The 18,778-nt window shown below is 36.5% G+C and overlaps 2 protein-coding genes across 2 annotated transcripts in view; one reads left to right on the top strand and one right to left on the bottom strand.

The window, feature by feature from the left end:
* The window catches only part of TMEM232 (transmembrane protein 232), a 250,664-nt gene that overhangs the window by 147,735 nt on the left and 84,151 nt on the right, over window positions 1–18,778 (bottom strand). Inside the window, 1 exon segment of the mRNA XM_024743356.1 lies at window positions 7,226–7,404. Coding sequence (XP_024599124.1) covers window positions 7,226–7,404 — 179 coding nt within the window.
* Window positions 7,697–8,715, top strand: LOC112398678 (heterogeneous nuclear ribonucleoprotein A1-like). Its single transcript, XM_024743368.1, is given in 2 exon segments — window positions 7,697–8,123; window positions 8,126–8,715. Coding segments are annotated over 2 exon segments (960 nt in total). The 3' UTR covers window positions 8,659–8,715.

Below are 18,778 nucleotides of genomic sequence, written 5' to 3'. Positions count from 1 at the left end.
AAAATTTTTTTTTATTGAAGTATAGCTGAGCTCCAATGTTGTGCTAATTTCTGCTGTACAGCAAAGTGACTCAGTTATACACATATATACATTCTTTTTATATTCTTTTCCATTATGGTTTATCCCAGGAGATTGGATGTAGTTTCCTGTGCTACACAGTAGGACCTTGTTGTTTATCCATCCTATATATAATAGTTTACGTCTACTAACCCCAAACTCCCAGTCCATCCCTCTCCCTCCCTGCCTCCCCCTTGGCAACCACAAGTCTGTTCTCTATGTCCATGAGTCAAAAACAACCCCATTTAAAACTGCATCCAAAAGAACAAAATACCCAGGAATAAACTTAATCAAGGAGGTGAAAGACCTATACTCTGAAAACTATAAGACAATGACGAAGGAACTTGAAGATGATATGAATACATGGAAAGATAGCCTGTGTTCATGGATTGGAAGAATTAAAATGTGCATATTACCCAAAGCAATCTACAGATTTAATGCAATACCTATCAAAATACCAACGACATTTTTCATAGAACTACAACAAATAATTCTAAAATTTGTAGGAAACCACAAAAGACGCCCAAATGGCCAAAGCAATATTAAGAAAAAAGAACAAAGCTGGAGGTATCATGATCCCTGACTTCAGTCTATACTACAAAGCTACAATAATCAAAAGAGTGTGCTAATGGCAAAAAACCAAACATGTTGATCAATGGAACAGAATAGAGAGCTCAGAAAAAATCTATGCACGTATGGTTAATTAGTTTACAACAAAGCAAGCAAAACTATACAATGGAGAAAAGACAGTCTGTTAAAGAATTGGTATTGGGAAAACTGGACAGGTACACAAAAAAGAATGAAATTAGAACATTTTCTTATACCATATACAAAATAAACTCAAAATGAACTAAAGACCTAAAATTTAAGACTGGAAACCAAAAAACTCTTAGAAGAAAACATAGGCAGTACATTCTTTGATGTAAGTCTTGGAAATATATTTTTGGATTTGTCTCCTCAAGCAAGAGAAACAAAAGAAAAAATAAACAAATTGACTGAAATAAACTTAAGTGCTTTTGCACAGTGAAGAAAACCATCAACAACAAAAAAAGACAACCTACTGAATGGGAGAAGATATTGGCAAACAATATGTCTGATAAGGAGTTAATATCCAAAATATACAAAGAGCTCATACAACTCAATATCAAAAAAAAACAAACAACTAAAAAATGGGCAGAAGACCTGATTAGACATTTTTCCAAAAAAAAAAAATACAGATGGCCAATAGGCACATGAAAAGATGTTCAACATCACTAATCAGGGAAATACAAACTGAAACCACAATGAGCTATCACCTCACACAGGTCAGAATGGCCATGATCAAAAAGACAACACATTATAAATGTTGCTGAAGATGTGGAGAAAAGGGAAACCTAGCACACTGTTGGTGGGAATGTAAATTGGTACAGCTACTATGGAAAACAGTATGGAGGTTCCTCAAAATATTTAAAGAAGAACTACCATGTGATCCAGCAATTCCATTCTTAAGTATATATCCCAAGAAAACAAAAACACTGATTCAAAATGATACATGTATTCCAATGTTCATGGCAACATTATTTACAATAGCCAAGAACTGGAAGCAACCTAGGTGTCCATCAATAGATGGATGGATAAAGAATATGTGGTATTATATATATATATTACTCAGCCATAGAAAAGAATGAAATTTGCCATTTGCAACAATATGGATGGACCTGGAGGGTATTATGCTTAGGGAAGTAAGTCAGACAAAGACAAATACTGTATATTTTCACTTACATATGGAGTCTAAAAATTAAACCAAATGAATGACAAGCAAAACAGAAACAGACTCACAGACACAGAGAATAAATTAGTGGTTACCAGTGAGGAGGAGGGGTGGGGAGGGGCAAGACAGGGAAAGGGGATTAAGAGGTATAAATTACTAGGTATAAAACAAATAAGATACAAGGATATAATGCACAGCACAAGGAATATGGCCAATAGTTTGTAATAACTTTAAGGAATACACTCTATAAAAATATCGAGTCACTATGTTGTACACCTGAAGTTAATGTAACACTGTAAATCAACCATACTTCAATAAAAAAGAATGGAATTGAAAAGCAAAAAAAAAAAAAAAAGAAAAACACAAAAGGAGAGCCAGGAACAGGAAGTACAAACAGAATAGTAAATAGAAAGATGTAGTAATAAACACAAATATATTCTAATGGCATTAAGTGTAAACAGAATGAGCATTCAAATATAAAGTCAATAATTTTCAGGTTAAAATATATTGCTTCTCTAAAGATATATACATGTAAGAATTCAGAGAGCTTGGAATTTTAAAAAAGGAAATAGATGCTCCATGCAAATACTAACCAAAAGAACCCTAATAAAAGAAAGGTACAGTGGTATACTCATAATAGAAAAGATACACTTTTTATAAAGAAGAACATTTCATAATGATGAGACTATTGTCCCTGAACACAGTAGAATTAAACTAGAAATCAAAAATCATAAATATAACAACAAAATCTCCGTATATGTAGCCATTAAGAAACTTCAATAACCAATGGTTCAAAATAGAAGTAATAAGTATCAGTATCAAGAGAATCAAAACTTGTTTTTCAAAAACAAGTTCATAAACCCTTGGCACGATACACTAAAAGGAGAACAAAAGAAAGAGTATCATGACAGATTCTAAAGATGTTAAAATATCACAGAAGGATACTGTGAGCAACTTTATAAAATATCTTTAAAAATGCAAATGAAATAAACACATTCTTAGGGAGACAAAACAACCAAAACTGATGCAAAGAAAAATAAAGTCTAGGCAGGCATATAACTGAAAAATTCTTCCACAAATTAAAAACCTTTCTGTAAGTATCCATGACCAAATGTCTTCACTTGGGAATTCAAGGAATTAATTTAAATTATTAAGGAAGAAATCATGAAAATACTACAAAATTCTTCCAAAGAATAGAAAAAAAAAGAGCGAGATAATCACTTCCAAAGTCATTTTAGTAGTTCAGCATAACTTTGACATAAACTCTTACTTTATAAGAAAACATTATAAGAAAAACATTATGGCAGGGTGGTAATGGTAGAATGAATTGAGAGATTGGGATTGACATATATACACTAATATATATATATATAAAATAGATAACTAATAAGAACAATACAAAAAAAGAAAATAAAGGAACACCTTAAGAAGAATTATTCCTTAAGTCCTATATATTTCAAAGATGATTTTAAAAGCATAAATAAATCTTACTGAAGGGTAAAAAAAAATTATGGATGCAATATATTAAACAAAATAATATCAAAGCAAATATAGCCATATTAAAAAGATTACTACATCATCAAGTGTTTCTCTTCTAGGAATGCAATGATTATTAAACATAAGAAAATCAAACAATGTAATCTACCACAGTATCCATGGGCAAGTTACTTTACCTTTCAAAAAGTTTAACTGTCCTTATTTAAAGTTTCAATTTCCTCATCAGTAAAATCAAGACTATAACAACTCATGTATCATACGGGGTTTTTTTGAGGATTAAATAATTAATGCATGTAAAGTGTTTAGCACATGGCACAAAGTAAATGCCCAACAAATCTTAGCTATTATTATTAGTGTCTTTTAAAAAATGATAAGTATGAAAGAAGTAACATTTATACTGAACAATGTAGCAGATTAAAATCTCATTTAGGTAGCACTCAATCAGAAAACTCCTACTATGTAAGAAAACAAAAAACCCAGAACTTAGAGGCTTAACACAACCATTTATTTAGTCCACAGTGCCAAGGTCAGCAATCTGAGCTGGGCACAGGAGAATGTGCCTTCTCCTCTCATTCATGTGTCTATGATCAACTCTTAGGTCAGGTAGGGACCGGCTAGTTTTGGGAGGTGTCCGTGAAACAACTAGGATGGCTTGTCTCTCTACCATGTTGTCTCTCATCTTCCACCTGGTTAACTCGGACTTATTTACATATCAGTTACAGGGTGCCAAGAGAACAAGAGAGGGCAGGCACCAATGTGTAAGCATTTTTCAAATCTCTACTTGTATAGCATTACAATTGTTTAAATTAAGTCACATGGTCAAGCCTAGAATTTGAGTGGGGAAGGAAGGATGGGATATAGGGAGCCTTGAATAAATTGGGGAAAATTACTCTAACAGTGTACCACAAGTTCCAAAGCAGTAATTCATTTAAAAAATATATAGGAGATTATATACATGATTTTTATCCAACATAAATTACCAAACCATTAAAATCCAATAAGAACAAACAATTTTTTCCCCAAACTGTTTCCTTTACTTAGCATCTCCAGTTTTATCAAACCATCCCTAAGTCTCTAAGACCTTAGCTTGGTAACCAAAACATAGCTTTCAAATTTGATGCCTAATACTGCCCAATCCAAACCTTTTTACCCAACAAGGCAAGGTCAACCAATGACTTTCTCTTAAAGCATTCTTATTTATGTTTGGCTCATGCCATTTCCTTATCTGAAAGATGCTTTCCTTGACCCTCCCCCTCTTTGAATCATTTCATGTATCTCATCATTTAAGTTTCCAGCTCAAATACTACTAAAAGATAATAGTAATTTATTCCTCATTAATAGTAGAAAAAAGTTAGAGAGCAAACATTTATCTGAACTCCCATTTTGTGCTATGAACTTTCATGGGGCCAGCTACATATATAATATTCCATTTGTGTTGTTCCCTATCTTTCTGAAAAATAGGTCTTCTGGATGAAACAGTAAAATTTATTGTGTAAAGGTTATTTTTTGGACATCCTCGCTTCTTCCACAGAATTCACTATGGCAAAAAAGATTTAGTAAGTACTCACATTTGCTTCATATTTTTTACTGTTTTTCGTGAAAATTTTATATAATTTCTCACTTTACATACTCATAGTATCTTAATATTAAATAAGAGAATCAAACTAAATTAAGTGATATTTTACCAACTAGATACTTTATAATTTATCATTTATTTACATTTATATTATATTATTTATATTGTTTAATAATCCAAATACGTCTCTCTCTAGCTAAACTTTATATAAACCACATTTATAATAAGATATCTTTTAATCTACCTAATGCAAATTAAACTTATTTTTATGTTAAATATGTACTATGCATAAATTAATATAACTGCTTTTAGAAATTTCTAATTTAGATTTTTCTCTGAGGATAACTTGCCTTCCCGACACATTTACTATTTAAAATGAATGAAAGCATCTCTCAGAAGCCTCACTAAGCACTGAAAACTAATTAGCACATCTAGTGGTTAAGCTTTTGTTTATTCCTTTATTCTCAGTGCTGACTGCTTGAGTAATAAGGTCTTCACTTGGATCTAGCGTCTAAAAAATATTTACTATGTCTGATTAACTGACTTATGAATTTCAAATGTAATTATCTACAGATATTTACTAAAATTTTGAAGAAAGAAGCTATCTTATACCTAAATGACTGGGCTTGAAAACAGGCGTATAAATAGAATTCTAATTATAGAAATGACAAATTTGAGTTAGCTTATTTATTTAGTTGCAGTCTAATCCGTTTGGGATACGAAATGGAATATAAAAATAGATACAAAAGCAGATAATAACATAAATAATAACAAATAATGGAAAGAATCATGGAAACAGAAAAAAAAAGTAAGACTGGGTGAGATGAACTAATCATCCTCTATTTCTCTCAGAAACTGGTCAAAAATTTGACTCTCATTTTTTTAAGCTCCAGCAAACCATTTATCCAAATCAATAATAATGTTCAGAGAGCACATGAAACTAAGAAGGATTTATTTCCTAAAGCCCAGTAAAGAGGATACTGGGTGATATAGTGGTCACCACTGTAATAGGTACAATAATTTTCTTTGTTTTTCTTTTTTTTTTTTCTGTGTTTCTCACCAAAACCAAGGACAAAGATGAAGCAAGTTGCATGAAAGCAAGTCCATGAAATCCAAAACACTGTTGAAGTGGGCAGCAATCTGATTGTCTTTTTCCATGAAAAAAATATTAGAAATCTAGAGAAAAGGATGGACTGCATATTTTCAGATAGTCCTCCATAAAGATCGTTACTCCAAATCAGACTTATGGTTCAAAAACAAAGAGTTTAAGATTTTGTTTTCTACTAAGGATCTAGAGTGTAGATATTTTGTGTTGCAATAATGGCCCACCCATAAGCTTGGACAATCAATTAAGCAGAGTGAATCATTTTTGCTTTTCTTGTTAACATTAATTCACATCTGTAATTATTATTGGAAAACAGTATATTAAGAGTGTTAGGGGACTTCCCTGGTGGTCCAGTGGTTAAGAATCTGCCTTCCAAAGCAGAGGACGAGCGTTTGATCTCTGGTCGGGAAACTAAGATCCCACATGCTGCGGGGCAACTAAGCACACACACCACAACTACTGAGCCCACGCACCGCAACTAGAGAGCCCACAGGCTGCAAACTACAGAGCCCACACGCTCTGGAGCCCACGTGCCACAACTAGAGAGAAGCCTGCGCACCACAATGAAGAGCCCGTGTGCCGCAACAAAAGAGCCCATGTGCCGCAACTAAGATCCAGATGCAGCCCAAAAAATAAAATAAAAGAAATAAATAAAAGAAATAAACATTAAAAAGAAAAGAATGTTAGGATAACTGCATCTGTGCAAGCTAGAAAGAACCAGAAACTTTCAGGGACAGAAAAAAGTGTACTTTAGAATAACAAATTAACCTGGCTCAAAATAAGACACAGAGAAAAAAAAACTATTTGATGGAGTTTTGAAATATCATAGGATACCACATGGATAATCACTGGAAAATAATATTTGCATTTTATGAAGAATGGATAGCTAATTTCATAATGATTTCCTTTGAATGTGAATATTCAAACAGCTAGAAAAACCAAGAATTTGTAAAATACGTTTTTAACTTTAAAGAAAAAGACATTAGATTTACTGAGTCCAGATTTGCAATTTATATTGTCTAATGCTGGAAAGAAAAACTTCTAAATAAGTTCACTAAATAATTTATTATCCCCTCTTATCTTTAACTAAAAATGGGTCAGTATTAACTTTTAAAAATCATGTTCTCAACAGTGGATCACTGATATTCACTGAATATGAATATTCCTTTTTCCTTAGAGACAAAGGACAAATATTTCCTGGTGACAGACGTACCAGTTGATGGCCAGTGTTTTATATTACCTGGGCAATATTTACTGCATTACAGATTTGCCCATCTTTCTCATGATCCTTTGTTTTCTGTAACATTTGCCATATTGTGTTTCTAAGTCCATCCTGCTCCTTATCTCCTCCAAGTTCCCATGACATTTTCAGCAGGTTATACACTAAGCCATAGTATCCAGTCCATTTCACTTGATCACCTGTTTAGAAAGAAAGGTTTTTTAGGAAGATATTTTATTCATCTTATTAATGTATGGTTGTGTGAAAAAGAAGAAAATTGATTTTATTAATGTTTTAAAGTTTGAAATTCTGAGCTCTGGAATTTTCTTTTTACCATTCACTACTTTTACTCCTTTAATTTTAAAAGATCTCACAGATCGTTTAAAAACTTCTAACGGAGATACGTTCAGTAGATTTCTCCTTTCTTCTCGTGGACGCCACCGAGTAAGCATCGTTGACGTCTCCCCCCACCCCCCCACCTCCACTGCCGTCATGTCTAAGTCAGAGTCACCCAAAGAGCCCAAACAGCTGCGGAAGCTCTTCATCGGAGGTTTGAGCTTTGAAACAACCAATGAGAGTCTGAGGAGCCATTTTGAGCAGTGGGGAATGCTCACAGATTGTGTGGTAATGAGGGATCCAAACACCAAATGCTCCAGAGGCTTCGGGTTTGTCACATACGCCACTGTGGAGGAGGTGGATGCAGCCATGAAGGCAAGGCCACACAAGGTGAATGGAAGAGTTGTAGAACCAAAGAGGGCCGTCTCAAGAGAAGATTCTCAAAGACCTGGTGCCCACTTAACTGTGAAAAAGATTTTTGTTGGTGGCATTAAAGAAGACACTGAAGAACATCATCTAAGAGATTATTTTGAACAGTATGGGAAAATTGAAGTGATTGAAATCATTACTGATCGAGGCAGTGGCAAAAGAGAAGCTTTGCTTTCGTAACCTTTGATGACCATGACTCTGTAGACAAGACTGTCATTCAGAAATACCACACTGTGAATGGCCACAAGTGTGAAGTAAGGAAAGCCCTATCTAAGCAAGAGATGGCTAGTGCCTCATCCAGCCAAAGAGGTCGAAGTGGTTCTGGAAACTTTGGTGGTGGTCATGGAGGTGGTTTTGGTGGAAATGACAACTTTGGTCGTGGAGGAAACTTCAGTGGTTGAGGTGGCTTTGGTGGCAGCCACGGTGGTGGTGGATACAGTGGCAGTGGGGATGGCTATAATGGATTTGGTAATGATTGAAGCAATTTTGGAGGTGGTGGAAACTACAATGATTTTGGCAGTTACAACAATCAATCTTCAAATTTTGGACCCATGAAAGGAGGAAACTTTGGAGGCAGAAGTTCTGGCCCCTATGGTGGTGGAGGCCAATACTTTGCCAAAACCCGAAACCAAGGTGGCTATGGTGGTTACAGCAGCAGCAGTAGCTATGGCAGTTGCAGAAGGTTTTGATTACTGCCAGGAAACAAAGCTTAGCAGGAGAGGAGAGCCAGAGAAGTGACAGGGAAGCTACAGGTTATAACAGATTTGTGAACTCAGCCAAGCACAGTGGTGGCAGGGCCTAGCTGCTACAAAGAAGACATGTTTTAGACAATACTCATGTGTATGGGCAAAAAAACTCGAGGACTGTATTTGTGACTAATTGTATAACAAGTTATTTTAGTTTCTGTTCTGTGGAAAGTGTAAAGCATTCCAACAAAGGGTTTTAATGTAGTTTTTTTATTTGCACCCATGCTGTTGATTGCTAAATGTAATAGTCTGATCATGACGCTGAATAAATGATTTTTTAAAACAAAACAAAAAAAAACTTCTAACGCTATGAAAAGATGAACTGCACCTAATATTATACCTAATAAATTTAAAAGTTAAACTGTGAACTATGTACTATAAACACATTTTTTTTTCTTTTGGCGGCACGCGGGCCTCTCACTGTTGTGGCCTCTCCCGTTGTGGAGCACAGGCTCCGGACGCGCAGGCTCAGCGGCCATGGCTCACAGGTCCAGCCGCTCTGCAGCATGTGGGATCTTCCCGGACTGGGGCACGAACCCATGTCCCCTGCATCGGCAGGCGGACTCTTAACCACTGTGCCACCAGGGAAGCCCTATAAACACATTTTTGGGATTCAAGTAAAGAGGAATTTATTCAAGGAAGTATGAATAGTTAGACCACCATGGTGAATTTTTACAATAAATCAGAGAAACAGGAGAAAAATCACTGGCTGTTATAAAAATGATCAAGCTCTATGAAATATGGCATTTGAACCAAGAAGAAAGCTTTGAAAATAATGTAAAAAGCAGACAAAAATTACTGATATAATTATAAGCTGGAAGATTTTTTTAAATAATGGAGAAATAAGTCGAATGAAATAGGGGAAAGGGAGTAATGAATTCAGAGAGTTTTTCTTTAAGTTTAATATACTTGTCCTTCTAAAAATTATATACCAATTAGCAATTTAAATAAGTTATCAAGTTCCACCTTCAAAATATTCATTTCCCCTACAGAAAAGAGGAAGAAGTTTCTCTTTACTCTTTATCTTAATTATTTCTCACTAGATGACATATTGCTATGCAATACTATTCAAGAAACAAGAATTCTCATTTAGTTAGTGATGGGATAAATAAATTAATGCAGGTCTCAAAGGGTATATGAGCTTAAGTTAGCTAAAGAGCAACATGAGGGTACTGAGTATATGTGAAGCAAGTAAGAGGAGCAAGAGGAAGAGAAGGTTCAGAAAGGAAGATGGAGGGTATCCTGCTGAGAGCTAGTGTGATACTGAATTCATCAATGCCCCTCTTGAATAAAGTTATAAGCACAATCTGAAAAGTCACAGTCTTCAACTTTTCTTAATTCAATCTGGATTTAATAATCCAGGCTAATAATAATTATCATTGTTACGATAACTAGAATAGTTGGGAGTACCTACGATGTGCCATATTCTAGTTACTCCTCACTACAATCCTGCTATGAAGACTATATCATACTTAGAAGGGAACATAAGAGCTTCAACTTGGTTAGAAATTTCCCTAGCAACACACCGCTGATGAGTGAGAGAGGTAGGTGAAGGCTGGGATAATCTTATCCCATGAAGCACAGCCTCTCCAATTCAGACAAGTACTTTTCCTTCTAATCCTGCCCTCTATTCCATTCATAGGAAAGGAAGATAGACTAGAAGGTGGAAGGAGGATGCAGGAGAGAATGTACACAGCTTAGAAATGGGAGGAGGAACGCGTGTGTCCAGCTTCCACTCTTTCTATCTAAAGTTGATAAAGTAAAAGCTGCAAATATGAGGCTACAGTTAAACAGCAAATTCTTTTGAAAATATAATTTTCCCCTCATAAAAATTTTACCAGTAAAATTCGGTGTATTGCAATAGTTGAAATTATATATAGGAAGTGATGTCAGCAAGATGGTGGACTAGGAAGTCCCCAGGCTTCATCCTCTCACAGTAACAACAACTTGGCAGACATCCATGAACAAAACTGCCTTTTGGGAGACCTTGGAACCCAGGTTAATAGGTTGTAAAACACCAATGGAACCCAAGACTCAGGAGGGCCACTTCAAGAAGGCAGGCTGGACTCAGGTGGCTGGCCTTTCAACAGTGGTCCAGCTGTGGACCTAGTAGCACCCCGTCCCCCCATGGACTTGGCTTCTTCTCTGCTTGTCCATGGTCCTGCCACCAGTCTCATCCACCAAATGACTCGGGAGGACCCATGCCAGTTGTGCCCTGAGTAACAGGCCCACTGACTGAGGACCTGACTGTGGACCCTGAAGCACTGTGACCTGGTTCCAGCCTCACTCTACCATGGTCCAGAGGCAGTTCTGCACACCGAGGAACCCACCCATGGACCTAGCAGGAGAATGCTCAGGACCCTGGGGGGAGCCAAATGCATTTGTACCCCTGGTAAGCCCTGAGACCTGCAGACACAGCAGTGGTCCTGTGACCAGGCTCCAGCCCTGCTCCACCACTGTCCCAGAGGTGCTCCCATCTGCTCAGGGACCCACAGGAACCATCCCCACTCAGGCTCCCCGGTAACAGGCCCATTTACCCCCAGCAGAGAGGGAGCTATAAGAAGACAGGAGGATAGGGAGGATCTCAAATGGAGCTAAGGTGGAGAGTTCATATTAGAAAGGTATAAGGTAAAATAACTAAAGATAAATTAGGTCAGACTAACTGGTAGATATTTGAGCAAAAGAGTAATGCTATATCTGCTCAATGAAATGTTATGTCTATTCAAGCAAGAAACTAGGAAACCAATATGGGAGTTTTATGAGGTAAGCCAGGGCTTTACTGTGATGAGCAGCAGGAGATTGGAGAGTAAAGGACAAAGCTAAGACATTGCTGAGCAGATCTCACAAGACTTCTTTGCTATGGAGGAGGAAGATGGAGTGAAGTGAAAAGGACAAGTGCACGTTCAAGCTCAGGAAACTGAAACAATAATGAAATCACTTGCAGAAATGAGATTATATAGAAAAGCCAGTTTGGGGAGAAAGGAGATAAATAAATATGTTATGATGATGGGTAAGGGGAATCTGATATTCAGCTTTTTGTAAAAACAGAGCTATAATTCAAGTAAAATAGCAGAATTGAAATTATGGATTTGTGAGTCATTAGCAGAAAAATAAGGCCTGAACTCAATATGAGTAGAGAAACAACTATGAGTTTTTAATGAATAATTCTGGAATTGCAAACCTCAGAAATACAAAAGCAGTTTTTGAAGAGTATGATAAATAAAACATACTGTGGACTTTAACCCATTTATAAATTTATTTCTTATTTATTTCTAAACTCCCAACTCTTTACATTAAAAAGAATGATTGACAAAAGTACATACAAATTACCTTCCTTCATGTATTTTAAATGATTGTTTTTTGAGGAACAATATTTTAGAAGCCTACAATCACCGAACTGAATATGGTTTGTTTTTAGAATACACAAGACCAGTAGACCAGTCATGAAACCATAAAATATATTCTGAGAACCGTGTTCTCAAAACTCAATTTTTAAATGCCATTGATGACTTTAAAAGAAAGCTGTTCACCTGTTGATTTAAACTACAGTGAAGTGTTGCTTATAGATATTTGTAGGGAGAATCTATTATATCCAATTGACTGACAGTTAATGAAGAAAAAAATTCTTATAAAGACAGATGGGATGTGTTACAACTGTCATAAAAAGTAGAATGTGCTCTCATATGCATGTCAACACACTTGCTGAGAAGCATGTCCGCTCTGAAACTTCTCATCCAAGGACCAGACTGTAACATAAGGCACTTTTCTGTTCTGCTTTGAGTGACCCTGTGGCAGCTATCAAAGATGTTACTTTAAATGTACTGATAAAAAATGTGTCTCCGTCTGCAGCTAAGCTAGGAAATAACAAAACTGAAGCAAAACAGAATTCCTAATAAACCTTAAAAATTTATTAAATTATACCATTTGAAAACAAATACTTTATGATCCTTTCTCTGTAGGAATGTTTTATTTTAGCGTTTGAACTATTTGGAAGCCGTTAATTGACAGCCTAGATACTTATATTTCACATATTCAATGAACATAAAATATGAATATTTCTACTTACATGGACGATTATAAATGAACACAGCTTTTACAATTTTGACAAATATAACTTGGCACCACAGAATCGAATGTATCACTGAAAGGTAACCTGAATGCAAGTAGTTTAAAACATTATCTTTATGAAATGCCATGTAGTGTGGAGGAACTAGCTCAATGTCAAGAAATCAAGAGAACTATTCAGTAAGCCAGCCATTTGTTTAATAAATATTCACTGAGTCAATGCTATGTGCCAACCACTGTTCTATGTACCAAAGAAAAAGACAATGTTACTGCTCTACGGACACTTAATTCTAGGGGAGAAAGACAGATATTAAGAAAGTGAACTTGAAAATATCATTACAAAAATAATAGAAGATGATAATGTGACCAACAATGACTAGGAAAAGAAAACCACTACAGACAGAGTGAAAGAAAGACCTCCATGAGGACATTGTATTCAATCTAAAATCTGATGGCTTAAAAAAAAAAAAAAAAAAGCTAAACATGTAAGGAGCTGGGGAGAAGTGTTCTCAGCAGAAGAGATGGAAAATGCAAAGGCTATGGACCTAGAATAGCTTGAAAGTTTACAGAAACAGAAGAAAGGATAGAATGGATGGAGTACAAGACACCAGGGGGTCCTTGGGACAAGATGAGATCAGGTAGGCATGCCCTTTGCAGAGGCACACTCTCAATGATCATGGCCAATTTGTAAGCCATGGAAAGGAGTTTGGATTTTATTCTTAGTGTAATAAAAAGCTAACAGAGCATTTAAATACAGAAGGGAACTGACCCGTTTTATGTTTTAAAAAAATCTTTTTGGCTTCTTCATGGAGAGGGGGACTATAAGGAAGACAGGAAGATTTTTAGTTTTTTGCAGTTAATCTATAAGAAGAGTGATGATTGCATAGACTTCAGATTTGTACAGTAAACTTGTACAATGGTCTATACCCCTGGCTTCTGGGAGGTCACCTCTAATGCCTTGGAATGTCCTGCCAGATAAGAATGTTCTTATTAACCTGGGAGCCATGGGTTGTGATTATCAATTTGCCTTTGAAAGGGCCAGAGACTGGGGTCAGCCATATGTATGTGACTGAAGCCCAATAAAAATTCTGGATACCAAAGCTTAGTGACTTTCCATAGGTGACAATACTGTATGCAAATTGTCATACATTGTTTCTTGGAGAAGTAAATGCTTTCCACACAACTCCACTGGGAGAGGACAGTGGATAGCTCTCTGTTTGGAACTCTCCTGAACTCTGCCCTGTGCACCTCTTCCTTGGCTGATTTTAATCCTTTCACTGTAAGAAACCATACTCACGAGTAAAGTGGCTTTGCTGAGTTCTGTGAATTCTTCCACAAATTATGAAACATGAGGGATGTCCTGGGGGTCCCGAAACTCGCAAGTAGTTTCAGAAGTGAGGGTGGTCTTGGGGACTCCTGAACTTCACAGGAGTCAAAAATAGAGATAGAGATATGTAGAAAATTTGGGGATATATTTTGGATGTATAGTAGAATAAATAGGAATTCGAGGGTACTTTTTGCTTTCAGAGCGTTTTACTATAATAATTATAATGATATATCTATCACTATACACACAAATACACACATAATATTTAAATACCGATCATAAGTAAGGACAGAGACAAGAAGGCAAAGTAGAAGGACGTGAGCTCATCTTACAAAAACATCAAAACCACAACTAACTGCTGAACAACCATCGACAAAAAAAAAAAAAGAAAAGAAAAAATGCTGGAACCTACCAAAAAACAGATATCCTACATCCAAAGAAGAAGCCACAACAACTTGATAGGAGGAGTGCAATAACAATAAAATTAAATCCCATACCATTAAGTGGGCGACCCACTAACTGGAAAATTACCACAGAAGTTCTCCCACAGGAGTGAAAGTTCTTAGCCTCACATCAGGCTCCCCAGCCTGGGGGTCTGGTATGGGAGGAAGAGGAGCCTTCAGAGAATCTGACTTTGAAGGCCAGAAGGGTTTGATCTCAGGAATTCCACAAGACTGTGGGAAACAGAAAATCTACTCTTGGAGGGCACACACAAGGTCTCATGTGCACCAGGACCCAGGGAAAGAAGCAGTGACCTCATAAGAGTCTGGGACAGACCTACCTACTAGTATTGGAGGGTCTCCTGCAGAGGTGGGGGGCAGCTGTGGCTCACTGTGGGGAAAAAGACACTGGTGGCAGTAGTTCTGGGGAGTACACATTGGTGTGAGCCCTCCTGGAGGTCATCATTTTATCATCAAGACCTGGGCTCACCCAACAGCTGTAGGCTCCAGTGCTGGGACACCTCAGGACAAACAGCCAACATGGCAAGAACACAGCCCACTCATCAGGAGACAGGCTACTTACAGTCTTCCTGAGAACACAGCTGTCCAGTAAACACAACCCTTAACACAGCCATGCCCACGAGAGGGACCCAGCTCCACCCACCAGTGGGCAGGGACCAGCCTCTCCCACCAGGAAGGCTGCACAAACCTCTTAGACAGCCTCATCCACCAAGAGGCAGACAGCAGAAGCAAGAAGAACTAAAACCCTTTAGCCTGCTGAATGGAAACTGTGATCACAAAGTCAGACAAAATGAGATGGCAGAGGAATATGTCTCAGATGAAGGAATAAGATAAAATGCCACAAGAACAACTAAGTGAAGGGGAGATAGGCAATCTACTGAAGAAAGAATTCAGAGTAATAATAGTGAAGATGATCCAGGACTTCAGAAAAAGAATGGAGGCAAAGATTGAGAGGATGCAAGAAATGTTTAACAAAAACCTAGAAGAGCTAAAGAACAAGCAAACAGAGATAAACAATACACTAAATGAAATGAAAAATACACTAGAAAGAATCAATAGCAGAATAACTGAGGCAGAAGAACAGATATGTGTGCTGGAAGACAGAATGGTGGAAATCACTGCCACAGAACAGAATAAAGAAAAAAGAATGAAAAGAAATGAGGACAGCATAAGAGACCTCTGGGACAACATTAAATGCACCAACATTTGCATTACAGGGGTCTCAGAAGAAGAGAGAGAGAAAAAAACCTGAGAAAATATTTGAAGAGATAATAGCTGAAAATTTCCCTATCATGGGAAAGGAAACAATCACCCAAGTCCAGGAAGTGCAGAGAGTCCCAGGCAGGATAAACCCAAGGAGGAACATTATGAGACACATGATAATCAAACTGGCAAAAATTAAAGAAAAAATATTAAAAGCAGCAAGGGCAAAGAAACAAATAACATACTAGGGAATTCCCATAAGGTTACCAGCTAATTTCTCAACAGAACCTCTGCAGGACAGAAGGGAGTAGCATGATATATTTAGAATGATGAAAGGGGAAAACCTACAACCAAGTATACTCTACCCAGAAAGGCTCTCATTCAGATTCAATGGAGAAATCAAAACTTTACAGACAAGCAAAAGCTAAGAGAATTCAGTACCACCCAACCAGCTTTGCAACAAATGCTAAAGAAACTTCTCTAGGCAGAAAAGAAAAAGCCACAACTAGAAAGAAGAAAATTACAAATGAAAAAGCTCACTGGTAAAGGCAAACATACAGCAAAGGTAGGAAATCATCTACACACAAATATAATATCAAAACCAGGAATTGTGAGGAGAGTACCAATGTAGGATACTGGAAATACATTAGAAATTAACAGACCAGAAACTTAGAATGATCTTGTTTATATATAGATTGCTGTATCAAAACCTAATGGTAAGATTGAACCAAAAATCTACAATAGATACACACACCAATAAAGTTAGTCATGAAATCAGAAGACAAGAGAACAAAGGAGGAAGGGAAGAAAAAAAGACCTACAAAACCAAATCTAAAACAACTAACAAAATGGCAATAAGAACATATATATTGATAATAAACTTAAACATAAGCGGATTAAATGCTCCAACCAAAAGACATAGACTAGCTGAATGGATACAAAAACAAGACCTGTATATATGCTGTTTACAAGAGACCCACTTCAGATCTAGAGACACATACAGACTGAGAGTCAGGGGATGGAGAAAGGTATTCCATGCAAATGGAAATCAAAAGAAAGCTAGAGTAGAAATACTCATATCAGAAAAAATAGACTTTAAGAATATGACTGTTACAAGAACAAAGAAGGACACTGCATAATGATCAATCCAAGAAGATATAACAATTGTAAATATATACGCACCCGACATAAGAGCACCTCAATATATAAGGCAAATACTAACAGCCATAAAAGGAGAAATTGACAGTAACACTATAATAGTGGGGGACTTTAACACCTCACTTTTGTCAATTGACAGATCATACAGACAAAAAATCAGTAAGGAAATACAGGCCTTAAATGACACATTAGACCAAATGGACTTAATTGATATTTATGGAGCCGAGCCTTCCATCCCAAAGCAGCAGAATACACATCCTTTTCAAGGGCACATGGAACATTCTCCAGGAGTGATCACATGCTGGGCCACAAGTCGAGCCTCGGTAAATTTAAGAAAATTGAAATCATATCAAGCACCTTTTCCAACTACAATGCTATGAGATTAGAAATCAACTACAGGAAAAAAAACTGTAAAAAACATAAACATATGGAGGCTAAACAATATGTTACTAAACAACCAATTGATCACTGATGAAATGAAAGAGGAAATCAAAAAATGCCTAGAGACAAGGGAAAACAAAAGCACGATGATCCAAAACCTATGGGATGCAGCAAGAGCAGTTCTAAGAGGGAAGTTTATAACAATAAAATCTTACCTCAGGAAACAGGAAAAATCTCAAATAAACAACCTAAACTTACACCTAAAGCAACTGGAGAAAGAAGAACAAACAAAACCCAAAGTTAGTAGAAGGAAAGAAATCATAAAGATCAGAGGAAAAATAAATGAAATAGAGATAAAGAAAACAATAGAATAGATCAATGAAACTAAAAGCTGGTTCTTGGAAAAAAACAAAATGGATAAACCTTTAACCAGACTCATCAAGAAAAAAAGGGAGAGGACTCAAATTAATAAAATTAGAAACGAAAAAGGAGAAGTTACAACAGACACCACAAAAATACAAAGGATCATGAGAGATCCTACTACAAGCAACAATATGCCAAGAAAATGGACAACCTAGAAGAAATGGACAAATTCCTAGAAAGGTGTAACCTTCCAAGGCTGAGCCACGAAGAAATTACTAGAAAGGTATAACCTTCCAAGGCTGAGCCACGAAGAAATGAACAGATGAATCACAAGTACTGAAAATGAAACAGTGATTAAAAACTCCCAACAAACAAAAGTTTACAAACAGATGGCTTCACAGGTGAATTCTATCAAACATTTAGAAAAGAATTAATATCTATCCTTCTGAAACTATTCTAAAAAATTCCAGAGGAAGGAATACTCCCAAACTCATTCTATGAGGCCACCATCACCCTGATACCAAAACCAGACAAAGATACCACACACAAAAAAAGAAAACTACAGGCCAGTATCACTAATGAACATAAGATGCAAAAATCCTCAGCAAAATACAAGCAATCCAACTCCAACAGTACATAAAAAGGATCATATAACATGATCAAGTGGGACTTATCCCAGGGATGCAAGGATTATCCAATATGTGCAAATCAATCAATGTGATACACCACATCAGCAAATTGAATAAAAACCGTATGATCTCAATAGATGCAGAAGATGCTTTTGATAAAATTCAACACCCATTTACAATAAAAACTCTCCAGAAAGTAGGCATAAAAGGAACTTACCTCAATGTAATAAAGGCCATATATGACAAACCCACAGCTAATATCATCTTCAATGGTGAAAAGCTGAAAGCTTTCTAAGATCAGGAACAATACAAGGATGCCCACTCTCAACACTCTTATGTAACATAGTTGGAAGTCCTATCCACAGCAATCAGAGAAGAAAAAGAAATAAGAGGGATCCAAATTGGAAAAGAAGAAGTACAACTGTCTTCAAATGACATGATACTATATAAAGAAAATCCTAAAGATGCTATCAGTA

This window comes from Neophocaena asiaeorientalis, unplaced genomic scaffold (genome assembly GCF_003031525.2).
Source record: "Neophocaena asiaeorientalis asiaeorientalis breed wild unplaced genomic scaffold, Neophocaena_asiaeorientalis_V1.1 scaffold26, whole genome shotgun sequence".
In the NCBI taxonomy this organism is placed as follows: domain Eukaryota; kingdom Metazoa; phylum Chordata; class Mammalia; order Artiodactyla; family Phocoenidae; genus Neophocaena; species Neophocaena asiaeorientalis.
This window is presented reverse-complemented; position numbering and strand designations above follow the sequence as displayed.